Consider the following 17,990-nt stretch of genomic DNA (forward strand, 5'->3'; position numbering starts at 1 on the left):
CTGCACTGGATGGAGCAAGACGATCATGTATTTCCTCTGGGTACCTTTAATTTCCAGACCAGCCGTCTGAGATTATTTAGATGTTTCTAGTTTTGCCCTTGTTTGCTGTTTCCCTAAGTAAGCACTGAATGCGTGACCGAAAAGGTTTGAAACCGTGTCAAAGTGATGTTTTAATCTCATTGAAAGGTGTATTAAACGAGGAGATGTAATTTGTGTGGGATGTTTCGATGAAAGGAGAGATTGGAGTGGATGATACTTTTGCTCTCCTGTGAACCTCATGTCATGTTTATATTGAATCCTGTGTAGCTAATCTAATTTACAATAACAGGATGGCCCGCAAGAAAGAAGCTACCATATTATTTAGGCTTTTTTCTTTCCTTGTTTATTTTTTTACACAAATTCATTCTGACTTGCTCTGAATGATACCTTTGCAGTTTGGGGATAACTGAGGGGGATGCAAACCAGAAATACTACTTTTATGGTGCCCTGAGAGACGCGCCACAGACATAACCATCCAGGTTGCCCTCCTGCAAATGGGATGCCGCATTTGGGCTTGAGAAGCTCTTTTTCCGTGACTGACATTTCAGCAGCGCAATTTTAAAGATTAACTATGTAATAACTCCGCATGTCGTTCTAGTCCGATAGACTCTCCACCCCCCACAGCTCTTCTTTTTCCTTTCCAAGTTTACAGTTACAAAACTAAACTATATTTAAATATTTTTCTTTTGGTTGAAAGTAAATTGCTGGGTATGTTTTCAGTTCGTGGGGGTTTTTTGTTTTTTGATGGGACGTATTTTTGTCTAAAGGACCACTCAATAACTCGACTGTAAAAAGTAAATGGTCTGGCTATCCTTTTAGGTAGAAACCCCAAACCGTGAAAAATAGGATAGTGCAAACCCTTATTTCCCGCAAGATGCTGTGCCATCTGATCAGCACATATTCCTGCTGTGTGCCTTAGTAATAATAATTTTAAAAGAAATTTTAAAATTTGAACAGACTTGAAAAGTACAACTTTCGTGTAATGTTGGAAGGTGTATTCAGCTTGTTAATCACAGGGAGCTGTGTCATTGGAATGTTATCAATTACTTGTTCAATTTAACTGTAATTACTAACAAAATTAGACAAGGATGGATAACAATACAGGATATTCTTCTTTCGGAACAATATTGCGCTGGAAGTCGAGCTGATGCGTAGCATAAACAAACATTTTAGAAAATGCTCCTGCTGGCAAAACTTCGTAAAAAGACGATTCTGTTTTTTCTACCGACTCGAAAGTCCCACTGGAGGAAGGATCGGGGCCGTTCCAAGGCGAGGGGACACGCAGAATGTCCTGCCGGGAAAAGAAGGGGGAAGAAAATCGCTGCTTAGGCGCGGTCTGACCGTCCCGCCGTCCCAGCGAGATGCGCCTCGCCTTTCCCTCGGCAATGCCGGCCACCCCCGGCACACCCGCCCGCCCGGCCGGGACCCGCTGTCCCCTTGGGGCGGCCGCGGCTGCTGCGGAGATCAGACGTGCGGGGAGATCGATACTACTTCTTTTAGGCGCGACGGAAATATAAAGCTTATTTTCAAAGCCAGTGAAAACTAGAAAGGAAGAAAAGAAAATAGAAAGGCTGGGATATAGAAACTCTTCGGGAAGAGGCAATTTATCGACACTGTGGAGAGAGCGGTGATGCAGAATTCCTTTAGAAAAGTGGCTTCAGGCGCCCTTTTATGTGACACAATAAATACATAAATAAATGGCAGTAGCTACAAGGAGCAGCAGCCTGCCCTCCGGCCGCTTTGATTTTGCCCGGAGCGGGCTGGCCCTGAGCGCACCCCTGAGCTCCGTGTCGCGCCTCCTGCCCCGCAGGGCGGGCGCTCCCGGCAGCCGAGCCGAGCCCGCCCGGCGGTGCGGGACAGCTGCCTGCTCTCATGAGGACTTCAGAAACCTTTCGGCCCCGTCCCGTACCACCCTCCGCGTTTCCCCGCCGTGCTCCCGACTTTGCCCAGGGGCACCCCCGCAGGACAGTCTCGGTGTTGGTGGCCCTGGCTGCCCCGTACCCGCGTGCTCCCAGCGTGGCGGTGGGCGACCCGTGGGTTGGGGTGGAAATAGAGGGAGAGCGGCCTGCGAGCCACTGACCCCCGCCGGAGCCGCTCCGGGGAGCCGCAGCGAGGCGGGGCTGCCTCTCGGGTGCCGCTGGTGTCGCAGCAGTCCGGGCTGTCTGGGAGCGGCGGCCGGGAGCGGGGCGCGCCGAGGCGGACAGCCCTTACTCTCCTCACGCTTCCAGTTGGTTGGCACGGCTCTCCTGGGCGAAGGGGGGAGACATTTCTCGTCAGGGAATTTTAGCCCTTTCCTCCCCCCCCCCCCCCTTTTCTTTTTCTCCCTTCCCTTTCATTCATAAACCTGGTGGCTATAGACGCAGCTTGAATATTGACGTCTCTTCCCCCAACTGCTCCTCCGTTAACCCAATTACAGAATTCATCAAGAACTGTGTTGAATTATCTCTTTCCATACAGTATCAGCATTAGCCTAATTAAAAGCTATAATGTCTGATATAATGATTAAATCGTTAGCTCTGCTGTAGGGAAGCAATATTTTGTTTTCCCTTCAATTAGAAGCTGATTGAGGTTTTCAGAGCAGGTCAGCTGTGAAATTTGAATTATATGTGTGAGTACCGTTCACAGGGTGAGCCCCTACTCGAAAGCTCCAGAGATTCTCCATACGCTTTTACCCAGCAAGCTGAGAAAAGACAACAAAACACAGAGAGAGCCTGTAGCTGATTTAGGACTGATGCTGTAGGATGGCACAGAACAGTTGTTAACGCTGCAAAAGAAAGCGGGACTTTATTCAGGCACCCTTTTTCCAACCATTCCATCTCGACTGGGTAGCAAGCAGGTCACATTGAAAGCTGTGATCCCCGAGTCGCCAAGTCACCGAGGCAGGAAAATGCTTCCTGTCTCTCCTTTGCCTGCCCTTTCTGCTCCCTCCCGGTTCGCTCGCTTTAGCCCAGTAATGGCACCCCTGTAGCGAGGGAGTGTTTTGCATTTCCTTCTGGATAGCGGGTTTTGGAGTGAAGTGCCAGAGGAGCTGCAAGCGATCCCACTCCCTCCCCGCCTCACGTTTCAGACAGGGCTGGCGAGGGATCAGGCATCGCCTCGGCGCGGGCTGGCGCTCGCCGGCCCCGACGCAGGCCGAGGGCAAGGGAGGCACGGCGGCAGCCAGCAGACGGCGATCGCCGCCTGCTCCGGGGCGCCGGGCTCGGCCCCGCCGCCCGCTGCCCGCTCCGCTCTGCGCGGGCACAGCGGGGGCACAGAGGGCACAGCGGAGGGCACAGCGGGGGCACAGCGGGCACAGCGCCAGCCGGGCCCGAGGCCGGGACCCCCGCCCCGAGGGGCGCCCCCCAGGCACAGCGGGTGCGGGAGAGGCACAGCCCGCCCAGGCGGTCCCACCTGGCAGCGCGGAGGCGGGGGGCAGCCGTGCCCGGGGGAAGCACTCGTCACTGCCACCGGCCTGCGAGAAGCCCTCGCCGGTAGCTGTCCCCTCCGCGGGCCCGGCGGGCGACAGAGGCCGCGGCCAGACCTGGTCCTGCTCCCAGTGCGCGACCTCCTCTCCGCCTCCCCTCTGACTTCCCTGCAGCGTTTACCCCACACTCCCGGCCGCCCCCACCTATTCCCTCCACCGCCCGACTCCCGATTCTTGGCAACCCCACTTTCGGCAGGGGAAAGTCCAAGGACCTCCCATCTCCAGGCGCAGCCCCGGCCTGCACTACCCCAGCCCCGCAGCCCCGTCAAACGACACTCGCCAAAGTGCTTGACCTCGTTCCCAGTTCCGTGAATCGGGATCTGCGCTACCTTTACCACGGAAGAAAAGCCCCTGGCTGCCCCCTCGAACTGGCTTTTACACCTTCCTCCCGCCCGTTCAGTCGATAGACACCTGCTGGCAGCAGGTGAGCGGGGTGCGCCCGGGCCAGAGGCACTCAGGCAGCAGCACATCCTCGCTTCTGCTCCCTGCCCGCGTTCCTCCCCGCTACCGTGTTCGTGGTAGTTCGGCTGCTTCTAGGGGCATCCTATATTTATTTGCCGGGGGTCAGGGGAAAGGGGGTAAACCCCACACCGGGAAAAAGTCCAGGAGAGGACAGGCCCCGGGAGGGTGTGGATTAGCAGCTGCCTCTGCACCAGGGAAGGGAAAGTTCTGCCTCCTCCCTGAAGGTGAGGGGGAGGGAAGCTGGTGTGCATCCCCAATTCCCAGGGATAAGGGTGTGTTCCCACAGGATCCACTGGCTGGCAGGATGCATAGGACTCATCCGGAAAAGACTGCCCCACAGCGATTCGACCCATTTATTTGTCAAGGAGGCCTTTAGGTGCCTTTTTATCAAATTTCAGGGAAAAATACCACTAGGGCCTTGGGTAGATAATTTGCAAGCCATGCCATCGTATCTCGCAGTTTTTACTCCTCATACCTTCATTTGTCCATCCAAGTGGAAATGTGCCTTTCTGCAGTAACCTTCTCCCCCCTCTTCCTCCCCTCCTATCCCAACCAGTTGTAGTTTTAATACATAATTTAGCAATCACAAGGGGCTCCCTTGTTTTGCCATGGTAAATACGGCAACTTAAGAAACTATCAGCTGGAGGAGCGCGGGTCGGCTCCTGCACCATCTCCCCTGCCCCCTTAGGGCTGACTGGGAGAGAATAATGTCCTCCCAAAAGCATCGGCACCCGAGTTAACAGCATCACTCAGATTGAGCTCAAAGGCTGGAAGCAGGCTGAGCCTTCGGCCGTCAGAAGTGGAGAGGCACTCTCCTCTCCCCAGCAAACCCATATTATCATAACGAGTCATTGGAAATGAGAAAAAAAAAAAGTCTAATCCTAGCCCAATGCCTAGGACCGTTGCTTTGTGCACGGTGCATACTCTTCCTGCATAAAACTTCTGGTGGTAATAACAGTAATTGGGGGAGTTGCAGCGTGATTTCAACCTTGGATGGCCACTAGGGTCAGGAAAATTAACACGGACCATGAAAAGAGCAGGCACGCTGTGTGTGCCTTTCTCCACCTGGCAGAAGATGATGGGGGCGGCCCTTTATACATGCGTGGGCATTTGTGCGACGGACTTGCCATTCCTATGGCTGCAATTAAAGACTGCAGCATGAATTTCCACGTGGACTATTTTCTCCTCCCTATAAAAATAACTATAATCTCACAGGACAGCCAGGGCACAAAGGTATTCTTTTAATGTTTTCAAGGGGAAAAAGAATCATACACCTGTACTTACTATATACAAAGATAACATGTTTCCGTGTACCTTCTTTAGTCGCAGGTGCTTTTAACTCCCCTAGGACTAAGTGAAAAACGACTGCGTCCAGCCTCTTCTGCATGCCTGGGCCTGGTAGCAGTTTTAACACCTGGGAGAGACGTCTGAGGGGGCTCCGGAGAAATCTCCAGAACGAAGTCCCGCAATAAAGCATGTTTACCTGCCGCTCGCACGGCTGCGGGAGCGGGGCGGAGAGCCTGGGCGCCTCAGCCCCACTAAACGTTGCTCGACGGTCGTCTCAGTGAGCGGGGCCGGGGCGGCCCGCGGCTCCAGGGCTCCCTGCGGCGGTGCGCGGCGGTGCCCGGCGGGGCTGAGGGGTGGCCGGGCCTGAGGGGTGTCCCCGCCCCGGGGGCGCCCTCAGGAGCCGCGGCCGCCCCTCCCGCCCCCGCCGAACGCGGCGCGCCCCGCCGCACGTCACCGCTCGGCGCGCGCCATATGCAAATGAGCTCCCGCCGGCGCGCCCCCATTGGCCGCCGTCAGGCGATTTAAGGCGGGCTCGGCGCGCGCCGTATGGCTGCGGCGCCGCTCGCCCGCGCGCCCGGCGGCTCCTCCTCCCGAGGCGGCCCCGTCCCGGCCCGGCCCTGCCCGGCCCGTCCCGCCCGGGCCGCGGGAGGGAGACCACCGCCAGCAAATTACTGTGCCGCCGGCCCCGGCCGCCGGGCTCGGCGCGTGTTTTGGTTGGGCTCCTTCCCCCACCCCCTCCCTCCCCCGATCCTCCTCCTGCATTTTTTTTTTTTTCAGTTAACGTTGAAATACTTTTTTTTTTTTTTTTCCGCCTCCTTTTCGCGTGGCGGTGGGTTCTCCTCTCCTCTTCTCCGTTCACCTGCGATCAGCGGATGCAAGTCACACACGCTCCCTCCCCTCCCTCCCTCTCTCTCTCCAAGTTAGCAGCAAAGAACAAAAAAAAAATAGCTCCGTTAAGGATAAGAGCGGGAGCGGAGGGGTGTGCGCGCGTCTGCCGGGGAGCGCCGGCGAGCGGAGGACACCGCCGACGGCTCCGCACACTCCTCCCGCCGCGCCAAGTGAAGCAGCAAGTTTGCCGTGCACCTGTTTGAGCAGCTCGAACCCCCGTCGCCGCCGAGCCCCGAGAGTGATTTGCGAAAGGGAGAAAGTTTTTTCGCCGGCAGGGTCGCCGATCGCTCTCCTCGCGGTTTTCTTCTCCTCCTCTTTTTTTTTTTTTTTTTTTTTTCTTTTCTCTTTTTTTTTTTTTTTTTTTTTCTGCCGCACGGCGGTCGCTACCTAGATACAAACGGGTTTCGCCTCGCTCGCTCCCCGGCCTCCCGGGCTCCTCTATGTTTGATTCATTTTTCACGTCTGGCACCGGTGGAAAATAAAAAAGCTATTTGAATGTACAGCATGATGATGGAGACGGACTTGCACTCCCCTGGCGGAGCCCAGGCCCCCACGAACCTCTCGGGGCAGACCGGAGCGGGAGGCGGCGGAGGCGGTGGCGGCGGCGGGGGAAACAAAGCGAACCAGGACCGGGTCAAGAGACCTATGAACGCCTTCATGGTGTGGTCGCGGGGCCAGCGACGGAAGATGGCCCAGGAGAACCCCAAAATGCACAACTCGGAGATCAGCAAGCGCCTGGGGGCCGAGTGGAAAGTCATGTCGGAGGCCGAGAAGAGACCGTTCATCGACGAGGCGAAGCGGCTGCGAGCGCTGCACATGAAGGAGCACCCGGATTATAAATACCGGCCCCGGCGGAAGACCAAGACCCTGCTCAAGAAGGACAAGTACTCTCTGGCCGGGGGGCTGTTGAGCGCCGGCTCGGCCGGGGGAGGCCCGGCCGGCGTCGGCGTGGGCATGGGCGTCGGCGTCAGCCCGGGCGGCGTCGGGCAGCGGCTGGAGAGCCCCGGCGGCACGGCCAGCGGCGGCTACGCGCACATGAACGGCTGGGCCAACGGCGCCTACCCGGGCTCGGTGGCGGCGGCGGCGGCGGCGGCGGCGATGATGCAGGAGGCGCAGCTCGCCTACAGCCAGCACCCGGGCAGCGGGGGGCACCCGCACCACCCGCACCCCCATCACCCGCACCACCCGCACAACCCGCAGCCCATGCACCGCTACGACATGGGTGCCCTGCAGTACAGCCCCATCTCCAACTCGCAGGGCTACATGAGCGCCTCGCCCTCGGGCTACGGCGCCCTGCCCTACGGCTCCCAGCCCCACCAGAACTCGGCGGCGGCGGCAGCGGCAGCGGCGGCGGCGGCGGCCGCCTCCTCGGGTGCGCTGGGCGCCCTGGGCTCGCTGGTGAAGTCGGAGCCCAGCGTGAGCCCGCCCGTCACCTCTCACTCGCGGGCCCCGTGCCCCGGGGACCTGCGGGAGATGATCAGCATGTACTTACCGGCCGGGGAAGGCGGGGATCCGGCGGCCGCTGCCGCCCAGAGCCGGCTCCACTCCCTGCCCCAGCACTACCAGAGCGCCAGCACGGGGGTGAACGGCACCGTTCCCTTGACGCATATCTGAGCCCCTGCCAGCACCGGAGCGCCGGAGGGAGGCACGGACGCGGGCACCGGCTCGGCCCCCGGCCCCGGCCCCGGGCCGGCCTGCAGGACTGCGCGCCCGCCGCTGCCACCGCACGCTCAGCCCCGGCCGCCCGCCCGCGCCCCGGCCCCGCGCCGCTCCTGCCCCGCTCCCAGGTTCCCCCCTCTTATTTTTGCCTCTCGCGCCCCTTCCCTCCCGCCCTCCCCCGCCTCTCTTTTTTTTTTCTTTCTTCCTTCCTTTTTGTACAGAAATGTTTTGATGTTCTTGTAATAATAATAATAATAAATAATAATAATAATAACGAGAGAGAAAAAAGGTAACGGTTGCTTTACTTACCTTTTTTTAGAAGAACTAGTTTATAAAACTAGTTTTAGACTGAACTCCTGTGTTTTATCGAGACTTTTTGTACAGTATTTATCATTCACCCAAGAGACATAGAACGTTTATTTGCAAGAGAGGAGAAAGAAAGAGAGAAAGGGGGGAAACGGCGGCGAAAAGAAAAAAATACCAATAATAAAGACACAAAGTTGTAGGTGATGCCAACTTTTATACCGCGCGGAACCGCTACGATTTCAGTCACGGATCGCTTCTTGCGAAGATTTTTTATTGACTAATTAACTCGAAGTTGATGAGGAAACAGTTCTCATTTATTACTCATGTACTAAGACAAATCCAAAAGAACACTTAAAAGTTTTTTTTTAGATATTCGCGAGGGTTTTTTGGGCTGGGGTTGGGCTTTTTTTTCGTTACTTGTTTGTTTATTTATAAAACTTTTTTTTGTTTTGTTTTGGAAGCTCCATTTTTTTTCCCCGGGGTTCGTTAAACTTTATTGTATCTGAATATTTTTGTTTGTTTTCTCTTTGATTTTGTTTTCTTTTTGTATCATTTCTTGTAAATGCATTGTGAAATAATTTTTATTTAGGCGGTACGAAGGAAATCAGATTGTGTATATAGTTTACTAAAAAGCCTTTCTGCTAAATGGAAATCCTAAGGATGCGGTCTTTTTTTTTTTTTTTTTTTTTTTCTGTTTTGATTAAATAAATTTCAAAGCGGAAAAAGTCACCTGTATAAAAAGAAAAGCTAACTGGCGAACATAGTGGTGTTTACCATGGTAAACCTGGAAACACAGCAGGGAAACCTAGATTTTGGGAAGGAAGTTTTAAGCAGCAGCGGCAAAGAGAATGAAGTGCAATCTGCAGTAAATGTCGATGTTCCCTAACCTGTGTAAATCAGAAGGGGTGAAGGTAGATTTATTTTAATACTCGTTCCCTACTGCAAGGGAAGGCAGTTTACTGCGTTACTGTTCTAGCCGTGAACGTTCATTTTGTGGGTTTTATGGCTGGGCTGGTGGTCCGGACCTTGCCGGAGCCTTGACTTTTCCCCTGGGGGGTGATCGGGCGCTGCCCGCCCCTCTCGCCTCGGGCCCCCGCTCGGCCGGGAGTCCCGGGGGACACCCAGCTCCCCGGGAAACGGGAGGGCACCGTCCAGCGCGGCACTTCCCCTCTAATTAACACCACGGAAAGTGAAAGCGCTTCTTTCTGCGCGTCCCGAAAAGAAAAGCGACCTCTAAACCTCCCGCCCGAAAAGCAGCCCCATCCACCCGGAGCGTTCCGGGGGGCGAGCGGGGAGCGGCGGGCTCACACCTTTCTCCCCCTTCCCCATCCCCCCGCCCCCCATTTTTAGCGACTGGTGCGAAAGCTGTCGAGCAAAACGATGCGTGTCATTTCATTACAGAATGCTGTTTAATGCTTTGAGATCTAATTTAAAATTTTTTTTTTAGCTGTTGAGAGATACTTTTCTATATGTTAGAATTAAAAGTTTGCTGTAAACTACTGTAGCAAATGAATTTTTAAAGTAGTCATAGCTACTTAAACAAAAGGAAAAATAATTAACTTCCAGGACTTCAAAGTCGATCCCAACAGGCTGTAGGACTGTTCGTCTTTTAGCTCTGGTGAATGAGTACTGCATCCGTCCAGGAGTGGGGAAGTTTTAGTTAGCTAATGAGGAGCGGGTTTGGTCCGTCTTAGACATTGCTCTTCTATAATGCGGACATGTCAATTGACATACATAACTCTTCGGACTCCTGTCGATGATTTTGTATAAATCACTCATGCTGAACGCAAAATTTTCATAGAAGCTGTCCACTGATTTCAGCCCAAACTTTTTTTTCTTTTCTTTTCTTAACTATTCGAGCCTTTATTAAAATGGAGGAGTGTGCGGGTTCAGGCAGTCAGCAGACGACTTTTGGAAATGCTCAGCGACCAACGAGAGTATACAGAAAGCAGGAAAGGAACCTGTGGGAAACTTTCTGCGGTGTTGATCACCTCCAGCCAAGCACAGTCTTAGACGAAATCTTAAAAATAGCTGTACCTTTAGGTACGCAGATTACGCTGGGTACCTGTTGAACTGTTTCTTGTTGTCCTTCATGTGCATATACTCGGAAAGATCTGTACACACCATAGATAGCGTCGTGACCAAGAGAAGTGTGTGTGTGTGTGTGTGACGTGCACATGCAGACACATACACGTCTGATGCACCCTTGTTACGTGCCTTTTTCTTTAAGGGTCATAGCTACTGAAAATCACATTTAATGACAATGTAGAATAGAAAAATCCCAGCGAGACGATCCTGTATCGCTGACTACGACTGATGGAACAGGATTGGAGCGGTCAAGGGAGAAAAGCAAACAAACATCTGTTCATTTGCGTCCAAACAGCAGAAATACTGTGGGGAAGTGCTTTTTTTAAAAAAGGAAAAAAAAATATAGCTCTCTTAAATTAGCTTCTTTTAATGAGTTTTCCCTCCTACCATCACAATTTAGCGGCTCAATGGCGTTATGCCTAGAATAATAGGAATACCTGCACTTTCAACACAAGGGGATTAAAGAGACCCAATGTCGGCTATATTTAAATAAGATTCAAACACCCTCAGCCCGTCTTTCAATGTAATGCAGTTCGCTCTGCAAATGTCCAAACCCCCCGCCCCCCAAAAAAAAACCAAAACAAAAAACCAAACCTTCACAAAAAAAACCAAAACAAAACAAACAAAAGAAAAAGAAAACAAAAAAAGCCGAGCAACCAAAAAAAAAAAAAAAACAACCACCAAAAAAAACCCCATCTCCACGAAATACCAAAAAACTACCTACCCATCTTACCCCCACTGAGACACCATCGGGGTGTCAAGAATTTTTTTCCTGTTCGTGGTCTATTGGTTGGTTTGGCAGTTCGGTTTAATTTGAGTTAAACTTACTTGTTTGGGTATTTAAACAAAACAACTTTCCTAGGCAGATGAGTTGGGGTTAGGTACAGTAACATAATTATATCTTCGGGCTTTTTGCTATGAGAGTTATATATAAGAGAATAATTGAATATGCAAAACTAAGAATAGGTTTAAGCAATTTATGGTTTAAGTACATTACATCTAAAATTGTATGAAATGTTCCTCCTATAGCATGATTGACAGAGCTATTAAAATCACGTATGTGGAAGAATTAAAGCAAAAAGTCATCTGGTTTTCAGTAAAAGGAAGGAAAATCCAGGGAGTAAGGCGGATGGGAGCGGGGCCGAGGTGCCCTCTCCGCGCAGTTCGGCTGCGTGTAGCGTGGGGAGCTTGGGGTCACGGCCCCCCCGGGCCAGAGCCCACCCCGCGGTCACCGCTCTCCTGTGCCCCGGGAGGGGGACGGCGGCAGAGGGGCCAGGAGGACAGGAGGCATTCAGAGATAACAGGTTCGATCCGCTCCGAACTTCGAGCCAAAACCCTAACTTGGCCTGAACTCCATAGCTCTTTTCCCAACGGTTCTCCTGTTTTAAAAAACATTTCCCCCCCCTCCTTCCACTCCGCCGTGCGTGCCTCAGTGAGCTCGTAGGAGTGGCGTCGGGCCCCGGGGAAAAGCCGTTCCCTCCAGTTCCACTCCCCCGCGCCCTCAACCGGAGTCACATCGCAACGAGCCCCGGGGGGGAGCGTCGGTGGGACGGCTCCGAGCCTCTTGGAGCAACGGAGCGCGGGAGGAGGGCACACGAAATTGTCCATGAAGATAAAAAGAGGGACGATTCCAGAAATCAGAGCCAAGGCGCCCGTAGGGCCACAGCGGGACAAGAAGCTCTGCAAAATGCTCCTTGGTAGGGCGGGGTGGGGGGTGGGGAGGACCCTCCCTCCCAGCTGCGCCACATGCAGGCGACATCAGGCCGGGTCACCTGAACGTCTGACGCGGTTACAGCATTTTATTATTACGTGGAAACTGCCACGGAAGGAAAAAAATCTATAAAAGAAAAAAAGCACCGCAGCATCACACAGACACGCTCCCCCGCCGAAAACCAAACCAAAAGGCTGATCTAAGCATTGTTGTAAAGTAAAACGGAGCTAAAAGATGCGAACTGGCAGGTGTCTGTGGGTTTGATGGGTTATCTGGACGGGATGCTCTCCCGGGCCTGGCGCCGACGCTCTCCCACGCCCCACGATTTCCCCGCCTTTCCCGAGCACTCACCGACTCCCCCGAGCCCTTTTCTGCTCCTCCCTCCCCCTTCCCGCACACTTTCTGCCAGCTCGCCCCAGTAATCTCCAGATCTCCCCTTCCCTCCTACACAGCATCACGTGGGGAGCGCCGGGACGGGGCCGTCCCGTGGGGACAGACAGCGTCCCTGTGTCCCTGTGTCCGTGTGTCCCTGTGTCCGCGTGTCCGTGTGTCCCTGTGTCCGTGTCAGTGTGCAGAGGGCTGATCTCGCAGGGAGGGCCCTCCTTGCTCCCGGAGTCACGGGGCAGTGGGCCTGGGGGATGTTGTTGGTGAGGTGCGAGTGGGTCTCTGCGAGCCGCGGCCCCGGGCAGCGAGGCGCCCCCGATGCCGTCAGAGGGGCTGCAGATGAATGATGCAGGAGGAAAACGGGGGTGGCAGGAGGGGAGAGAGGTGAGAGAAAGGGAGGGAGAGCGTGGGGAGGAGGAGGGGGGCGGTGTTTGGAGAGCGAGGGATTAGCGAGGAGAGTCCTGACCCCGAGATCAACGGCCAGTCAAACCCGTTTACAATCACCGGCGGAAAACCGACGGCTCCCGCTGCAAGCCAGCGGCCGGCCGGGCAGCCAGCGGGACCAGACCCTCCCCTTGGAGCGAGTGGGGTTGGTGGGGGAGGGCCTGGCCCTACTGAGGGGAGAAGGGAGACGCCACAGTCGGGAAGGAGCGAGAGGAGCGGTCCCAGCGGGAGGCCGGAAGGCTGCCCGGATGGCGGTGGGGGGAATGCTGCGGGGCGCCCCGTCTCCCGACCGCAGCCTTCGAGTCTCCCATGGACGAGTAGGGCAAGAAGGGAAGGAGGGAGAGTTCCAGGCGTGAGGGGCGGGGGCGGGTCGAGATGGCTGGGCAAAACAAGCGCATTGCTGTCAGCCGGGAAAGGCCGCTCTTGAACTCCGCACGGGACCCTCCCGGGCTGGGCGGCACCAAAGCCCGGCTCCAGTCATGCGTTCACCGGCGGGCGGGCGCCCTCCCGGACCGCGAGCCATCTGCTGCGCGGCTACCGGGGGCGGGGGATGGCCCTGGGCGGGAGAGAGGGCCCCCGACGGGCCGCAGAGCGCGGCCAGCGCTGGGCGCTTCGGCTGCCGGGGCGCGCCCCGCGGGGAAGCGGCGCCGCCGCTCCGCCGTGCCGCGCACAGCCCACGCACACAGACACTGCACAGGGCGGGCAGACGACACAAGCCATCTTCCTTTTTTTTGGTGGGGGGGTGGGGTGGTGGAGAGTGAAGCGAGCTGTCCCTCCACATCGCGGCATTTTGGCTCCTCCTCTACCAGAAAACTCAGCACCTCAAAAAGCGAGGATGCTGGGTGGTTCGGCGCTACCCCACGAGCAGCACCGAGCGTCTCTGTGCTCATCGTCCGAACCGAAGGGGATCTGAAGCCAATGGGCCTGGCCCGATTCGGAGACATCCCTTGTGAAAGTGCAGAGTGAAACCCCAGGCACCTGCGGCCACGCGTGGCCCCACCCTGCAAAACGCGGCGCCGTCGCGCCCCGCTGCCTTTCCGTGTCCCCAGCGCCTCGGGACTCACGCAGCTCCGCAGAGGCTGGCGCCCGGGACAGCCAGGCTGGGACAGGAGGGTACCGGCCAAGACTAAGCGGCTCTCACTCTGTTTGTTCTAAGGTTAGGGATGGATGCTGCTTTCCGTGGGGAAACTGAAGTCTGAGGCAAGAGGTTTCACACGGCCGAGGCGGAGAGGAGTCAGACAGCCAAGCCTGGCTGAAAAGTCACTTCTGAAGAGGCAAGGCCAAAAGAAAGAGGAGGAAAAACAGAAAACGAGGCAGGACATGGTCTTGCAGAGCTCCGAGCCGGGAGGCTGGTGCGAACCGAGTATCTGCAGCCAGGGGCGTGGTGGGGGAGCAGCGGGAGCCGAGCCGGTGCCCGGGGGTAGGAAGGATAACAGATTGTGGGTGCGGAGCGGACAGGGCCTTGCCTGCCTGCCTGCCTGCCTGCTGGCTCCAGCCCCGCCGCGCCTCTGCTCAATAGTGTCAGGAAAAGCCAGAACACTAGGGCGACCCCGAGTAGCGGGACAGCTGGCAGAGGAGCTGGGGAACCTGGCGTGCAGGTACAGATGCAATGGGAGGCTTTCTTTAGAGACTGAAGCGAAAACCCATTGACTTTGCACGCACTGAACCACTCTACTGTTGGAGGAAACTGTGCAAAAGTAAAGATTAACAAACTAAATTTTGGAGGATCTTGAAGATCTTTGGTGTAAGAGTAGTGTGATATATGGGGCCCACTCCTGTAGCTGCATGGCCAAAATGCTAGCAGGAAACCTGGAAGTTCTCCCCAGTCTTTATGTCTAAAACCAGGACACACCTGGAGATGCCTCTGTAGGATAGGCTAGAAATTTGTAGCTGACTGAGGTGAACCACACCGCGGTATGTGCCGTCAAAAAGTCTGGAAGTTCTAAAGTGAAAATCCCATCCCTTAACATGTCCGGAGCTTGTGGTGAGTGAGGGGCAGCCCCCAAAGTAAAACACACTGGTCCCTGGCTTTGGGGTGGAAGCAGTGGAGCTTTGTGACAAAGGACACACACACCCCATCCCCAATTTACAAAGCCTTGGGTGCCCCCGTGCAGTTTCATGCCTATCTCTCCTAGATGGTGTATTTCTCTGGAGGGAGGAGCCTTCAGAAGGGTCTCGTTTCAAGAAAGTCATTCAAATGCTTTAGCACGGCCTGTCAGGACGGGTTTGGGGGTAATATGCTTCATGCTCGGTAAAATCCCATTGTCCACGCTTTCAGCCCGGACACCTCTCATTGATTTGGAGAAGACGTGTGCCACGGTTAACTGCGGCTCTCAGATAGAGGGACTGCCCCTCAGAAACCTTAAAAAAAAACAAAACGAAGGACAATAAAACCGAGGAGAAGCAGGAGAGCATCTGTCCGTGGTCAAACAATTGGGCAAGTGCTAGAGGGTGAGCTGAGATCCGAGTGGGAAAACTCGGCTTTAGCCCGGGGCAGACCAGCGTGGGCTGAGGAAGTGCGACCGACACGGGGGGGAAGGACCGGAGTCTGCAAAGTGTGCATTTAGGGGAAGAATAGCTTTCACCGGGAGGAGGTGAAATATAGTTTACCAAGGCGTAAAACTCCATAGCAACTAGGAACTAGTGGTGAACAAAGGCACCATACATCCCAGGAGGGGGGTGAAGTTGCAGGAGAGGTGTAGGGAGAAGTTTAGTTCCTACCCAAAAATTGTCTTACACAGATTTCAGAAGAGTTTGTTTTGATGAGATGGTTTTTGTTGTTGTTGTTTTTGGAATTTTTTTTAAATCTATCCAATGTAGAAAAAGTTTATAGGAAGATTGTCCCGCTAAAACCACTGGTGAGTGGATAGTTCAATCCTAATCAGATTAGAAGAATGAATGGCTGTTCAGTTTTGGAGCTACAAACACAAGTAGCCCAAGGCCAGGAAAGATCTAAAACCCCAAGCACGGGAGTTCAAAACGAAGTATAGACACGAAAACACAATTCCCACCTGGTGAGGAAAACTCTGAAACCATCTGCAGTACTTCCGAGTTACATACACCTCAGACATGGTCTCTCCTTCTTTCCTTGCTCGCTGGGTATCTTTATCTTTTGGAAAAATCTTGAGTAATTCCTTGAGCACGTGATCAGATTAACGTTCCGTATTACCTTTTATTTTACGTGTAGGTAGCGGAAGAGAGAAAGAGAGCTTGTTTTTGTCAAGGGCTTGTTTGTTTGGTTTTTTAAATTATCTGTGCCTTCGTGCATTATCAGTCTTACCTTCTCCTAAATGGCTTTTCAGTCACAGGGCAGGTGAAAGCTTTATGATTTGTCATGGTCTCCCTCCCTCCCCGATGACAGAATGTAGGAAATAATGCAAACCCCAAGATGTTGTGCAATCGAGTCACTATGAACACGTGCATTTTCTACCTTGAAGAACCATAAAAAGGAAAACTAAGTGGGAAACGTCTTTTAAAATACACAGTTGTAGGTGAGCTCAAGCCTACATGTGTCAGGACAGAGTACGAATAAGGGAAGCATGGAGTTGAGCCTAAAAACTCCTCAGCAGTGTTTTGAACAGCCATAAGAGTGAAGAGGGATACGGACATGGATTGCGTTTTCCAAACGGGAAATTTCTGTGCTCACGTGCCAAAGTACTTACGTGTCTTATGGAACAGCCGGGAACGAGGTAATGACAGTAGAACATGCATTTCTCCCTCCAAAAGCGCTTCTTCCTTTCATCTTCCTCTCAGTTTCTAACTTTCTAGCAAGGCTGAGGAAGTTTCTGCTATGCCTCCAATGAAAATGTCTCTTTAGCAGACTAAGTTTGGGTGACAGCAAATAATTTCCTATTTGTTTTGTTTTAACTAAGCAGCGGCAGGGAGAAGTTCTGCCTGATTTTCCCGAAAATAGCAGCATCTCAGTTTTAGTTTTAGTCTCACAGACCAAAACTGACTAGATAAGTGGGACAAGCTGATTATGATGAATGTGCCATAAATCCACATATTTAAGAACAGGAAAGCGATGAAGTGGCATTATTGCAAAAGGCATCCTTGCGTGACCAAACGAGCCCAGTTCTGTACAATTTGGTAGAAGCGTGCTCTGTAGCTTTACTTTTCAGTGGGTAGTTTCAGGTAGGTAAACTAGATGTGTCTGTGCGTCTCAGACATGTTTTATATATTTCATAATATCTAAACGATGTGTTCATGTTTTCATGGCTAAGTGTTCCTATTTAGACGTCTGGATTTATCATCTGTCTTAGGGGAGCCTTAGATGTTCAATAAGAGAAAATACTGCATTTGAAAGGTAAGCCTATTGTCATGAAAATGGACGAACTCAGAGCCCGTTGTTTAAAAAACGGTCTCTGCTCCTCGGGGTATTCTTGTTGATCTCCTTTAACAAGGAGACACATTTAAAAAGAAAAAATCTGTAATAAAAATTGTGTCTGCTTCACAAATATATGCAATGACGTCATGTCCTTGGGTGCATCCCATCATACTTTCCGGAGGTTTGCTGCAGAATGCAAGTCCCTCTCCATGCTTACATGGCTGCACACCAGATTCAGGTACCGTCGAACCGAGGTGTCTTGCCATACCTGCTAGTTTTATTATGACATTCTCATTGCTTAACAGGAAGAGGACTCGCTACAGGCATGAAATTTGAGTGGAAGTATGAAGAAAATCAGAGCTAAAATTCACAGAGGATCGTGTTTGTCTTTTGTGGTACACAACATAATAATTTCTAACAAATGAAAAACGAGCCGAAAAAGTATGACAGAAGCTCAGTTTCCATTCTGTGAAAGAGCTGGACAACATCTGGAACGGAGCTCTTTCCCTCAATGAGCGTCAAATAGTAAGCGCAGCCGCAAAACCCCTGAAAGGGAAACTTCGGCATTCCCTCCGCCGGTGCGCACGCCTCGCTTAGCGAGAACACCAGGCTTACAGGGATTTCCAGAGTCTCTGGAGATGGCAAACGGAACTCTGAAATGCTGATTTCAACAACACTCTGAGAGTTTGCTGTGGAAGACGTCTGCCTTTTCCCTACGAACAGGGAGAGAAAGATCTTCCTTACGGAAAGGAGGGTTGGAGGCAGCTGCAGCAGAGCTTCCTGCCGCTCTGCCTCCAGCCAAAAGGGCTGCAGATTCAAACCGGGCCGGATTTGAGCCCGTTACTGCCAAAATCCCCCCGATTAGACAAGCTAGTTGCCAAAAGTCATTTAATGAAGCCCAGGAGCCGCTATCCCGCGCACACCCCCTGTCA

The 17,990-nt window shown here is 53.3% G+C and overlaps 2 protein-coding genes and 1 long non-coding RNA gene across 3 annotated transcripts in view; 2 read left to right on the plus strand and 1 right to left on the minus strand.

The window, feature by feature from the left end:
* The window catches only part of LOC143693316 (uncharacterized), a 32,043-nt gene that overhangs the window by 2,382 nt on the left and 11,671 nt on the right, over positions 1-17,990 (plus strand). The gene's annotated exons all lie outside the window — the stretch shown is intronic.
* Positions 124-2,701, minus strand: LOC143696266 (uncharacterized). The gene is made up of 3 exons (XM_077192188.1): positions 2,678-2,701; positions 2,041-2,368; positions 124-1,581 (listed from the first exon to the last, which is right to left on the minus strand). Exons 1-3 carry the CDS (start codon positions 2,699-2,701, stop codon positions 1,118-1,120), a joined length of 816 nt encoding a protein of 271 aa, XP_077048303.1. The 3' UTR covers positions 124-1,117.
* Positions 5,799-10,870, plus strand: SOX1 (SRY-box transcription factor 1). The gene has a single exon (XM_077173328.1). It carries the CDS (start codon positions 6,635-6,637, stop codon positions 7,751-7,753), a length of 1,119 nt encoding a protein of 372 aa, XP_077029443.1. The 5' UTR covers positions 5,799-6,634; the 3' UTR covers positions 7,754-10,870.

The sequence above is a fragment of the Agelaius phoeniceus genome, chromosome 2, assembly GCF_051311805.1.
Source record: "Agelaius phoeniceus isolate bAgePho1 chromosome 2, bAgePho1.hap1, whole genome shotgun sequence".
NCBI classification, from domain to species: domain Eukaryota; kingdom Metazoa; phylum Chordata; class Aves; order Passeriformes; family Icteridae; genus Agelaius; species Agelaius phoeniceus.

Bases quoted from the DNA above. Each gene is read 5' to 3' on its own strand.
- LOC143696266 (XM_077192188.1), bottom strand. From the start codon at position 2,701: ATGGAGAATCTCTGGAGCTTTCGA. The intron at 2,369-2,677 runs GTAGGGGCTCAC...TATGAATGAAAG, and splicing joins AGAATCTCTGGAGCTTTCGA to GGAAGGGAGAAAAAGAAAAG. The intron at 1,582-2,040 runs GTACGGGGCAGC...CTTCCTTTCTAG, and splicing joins GCCACGCTGGGAGCACGCGG to TTTTCACTGGCTTTGAAAAT.
- SOX1 (XM_077173328.1), top strand. From the start codon at position 6,635: ATGTACAGCATGATGATGGAGACGGACTTGCACTCCCCTGGCGGAGCC.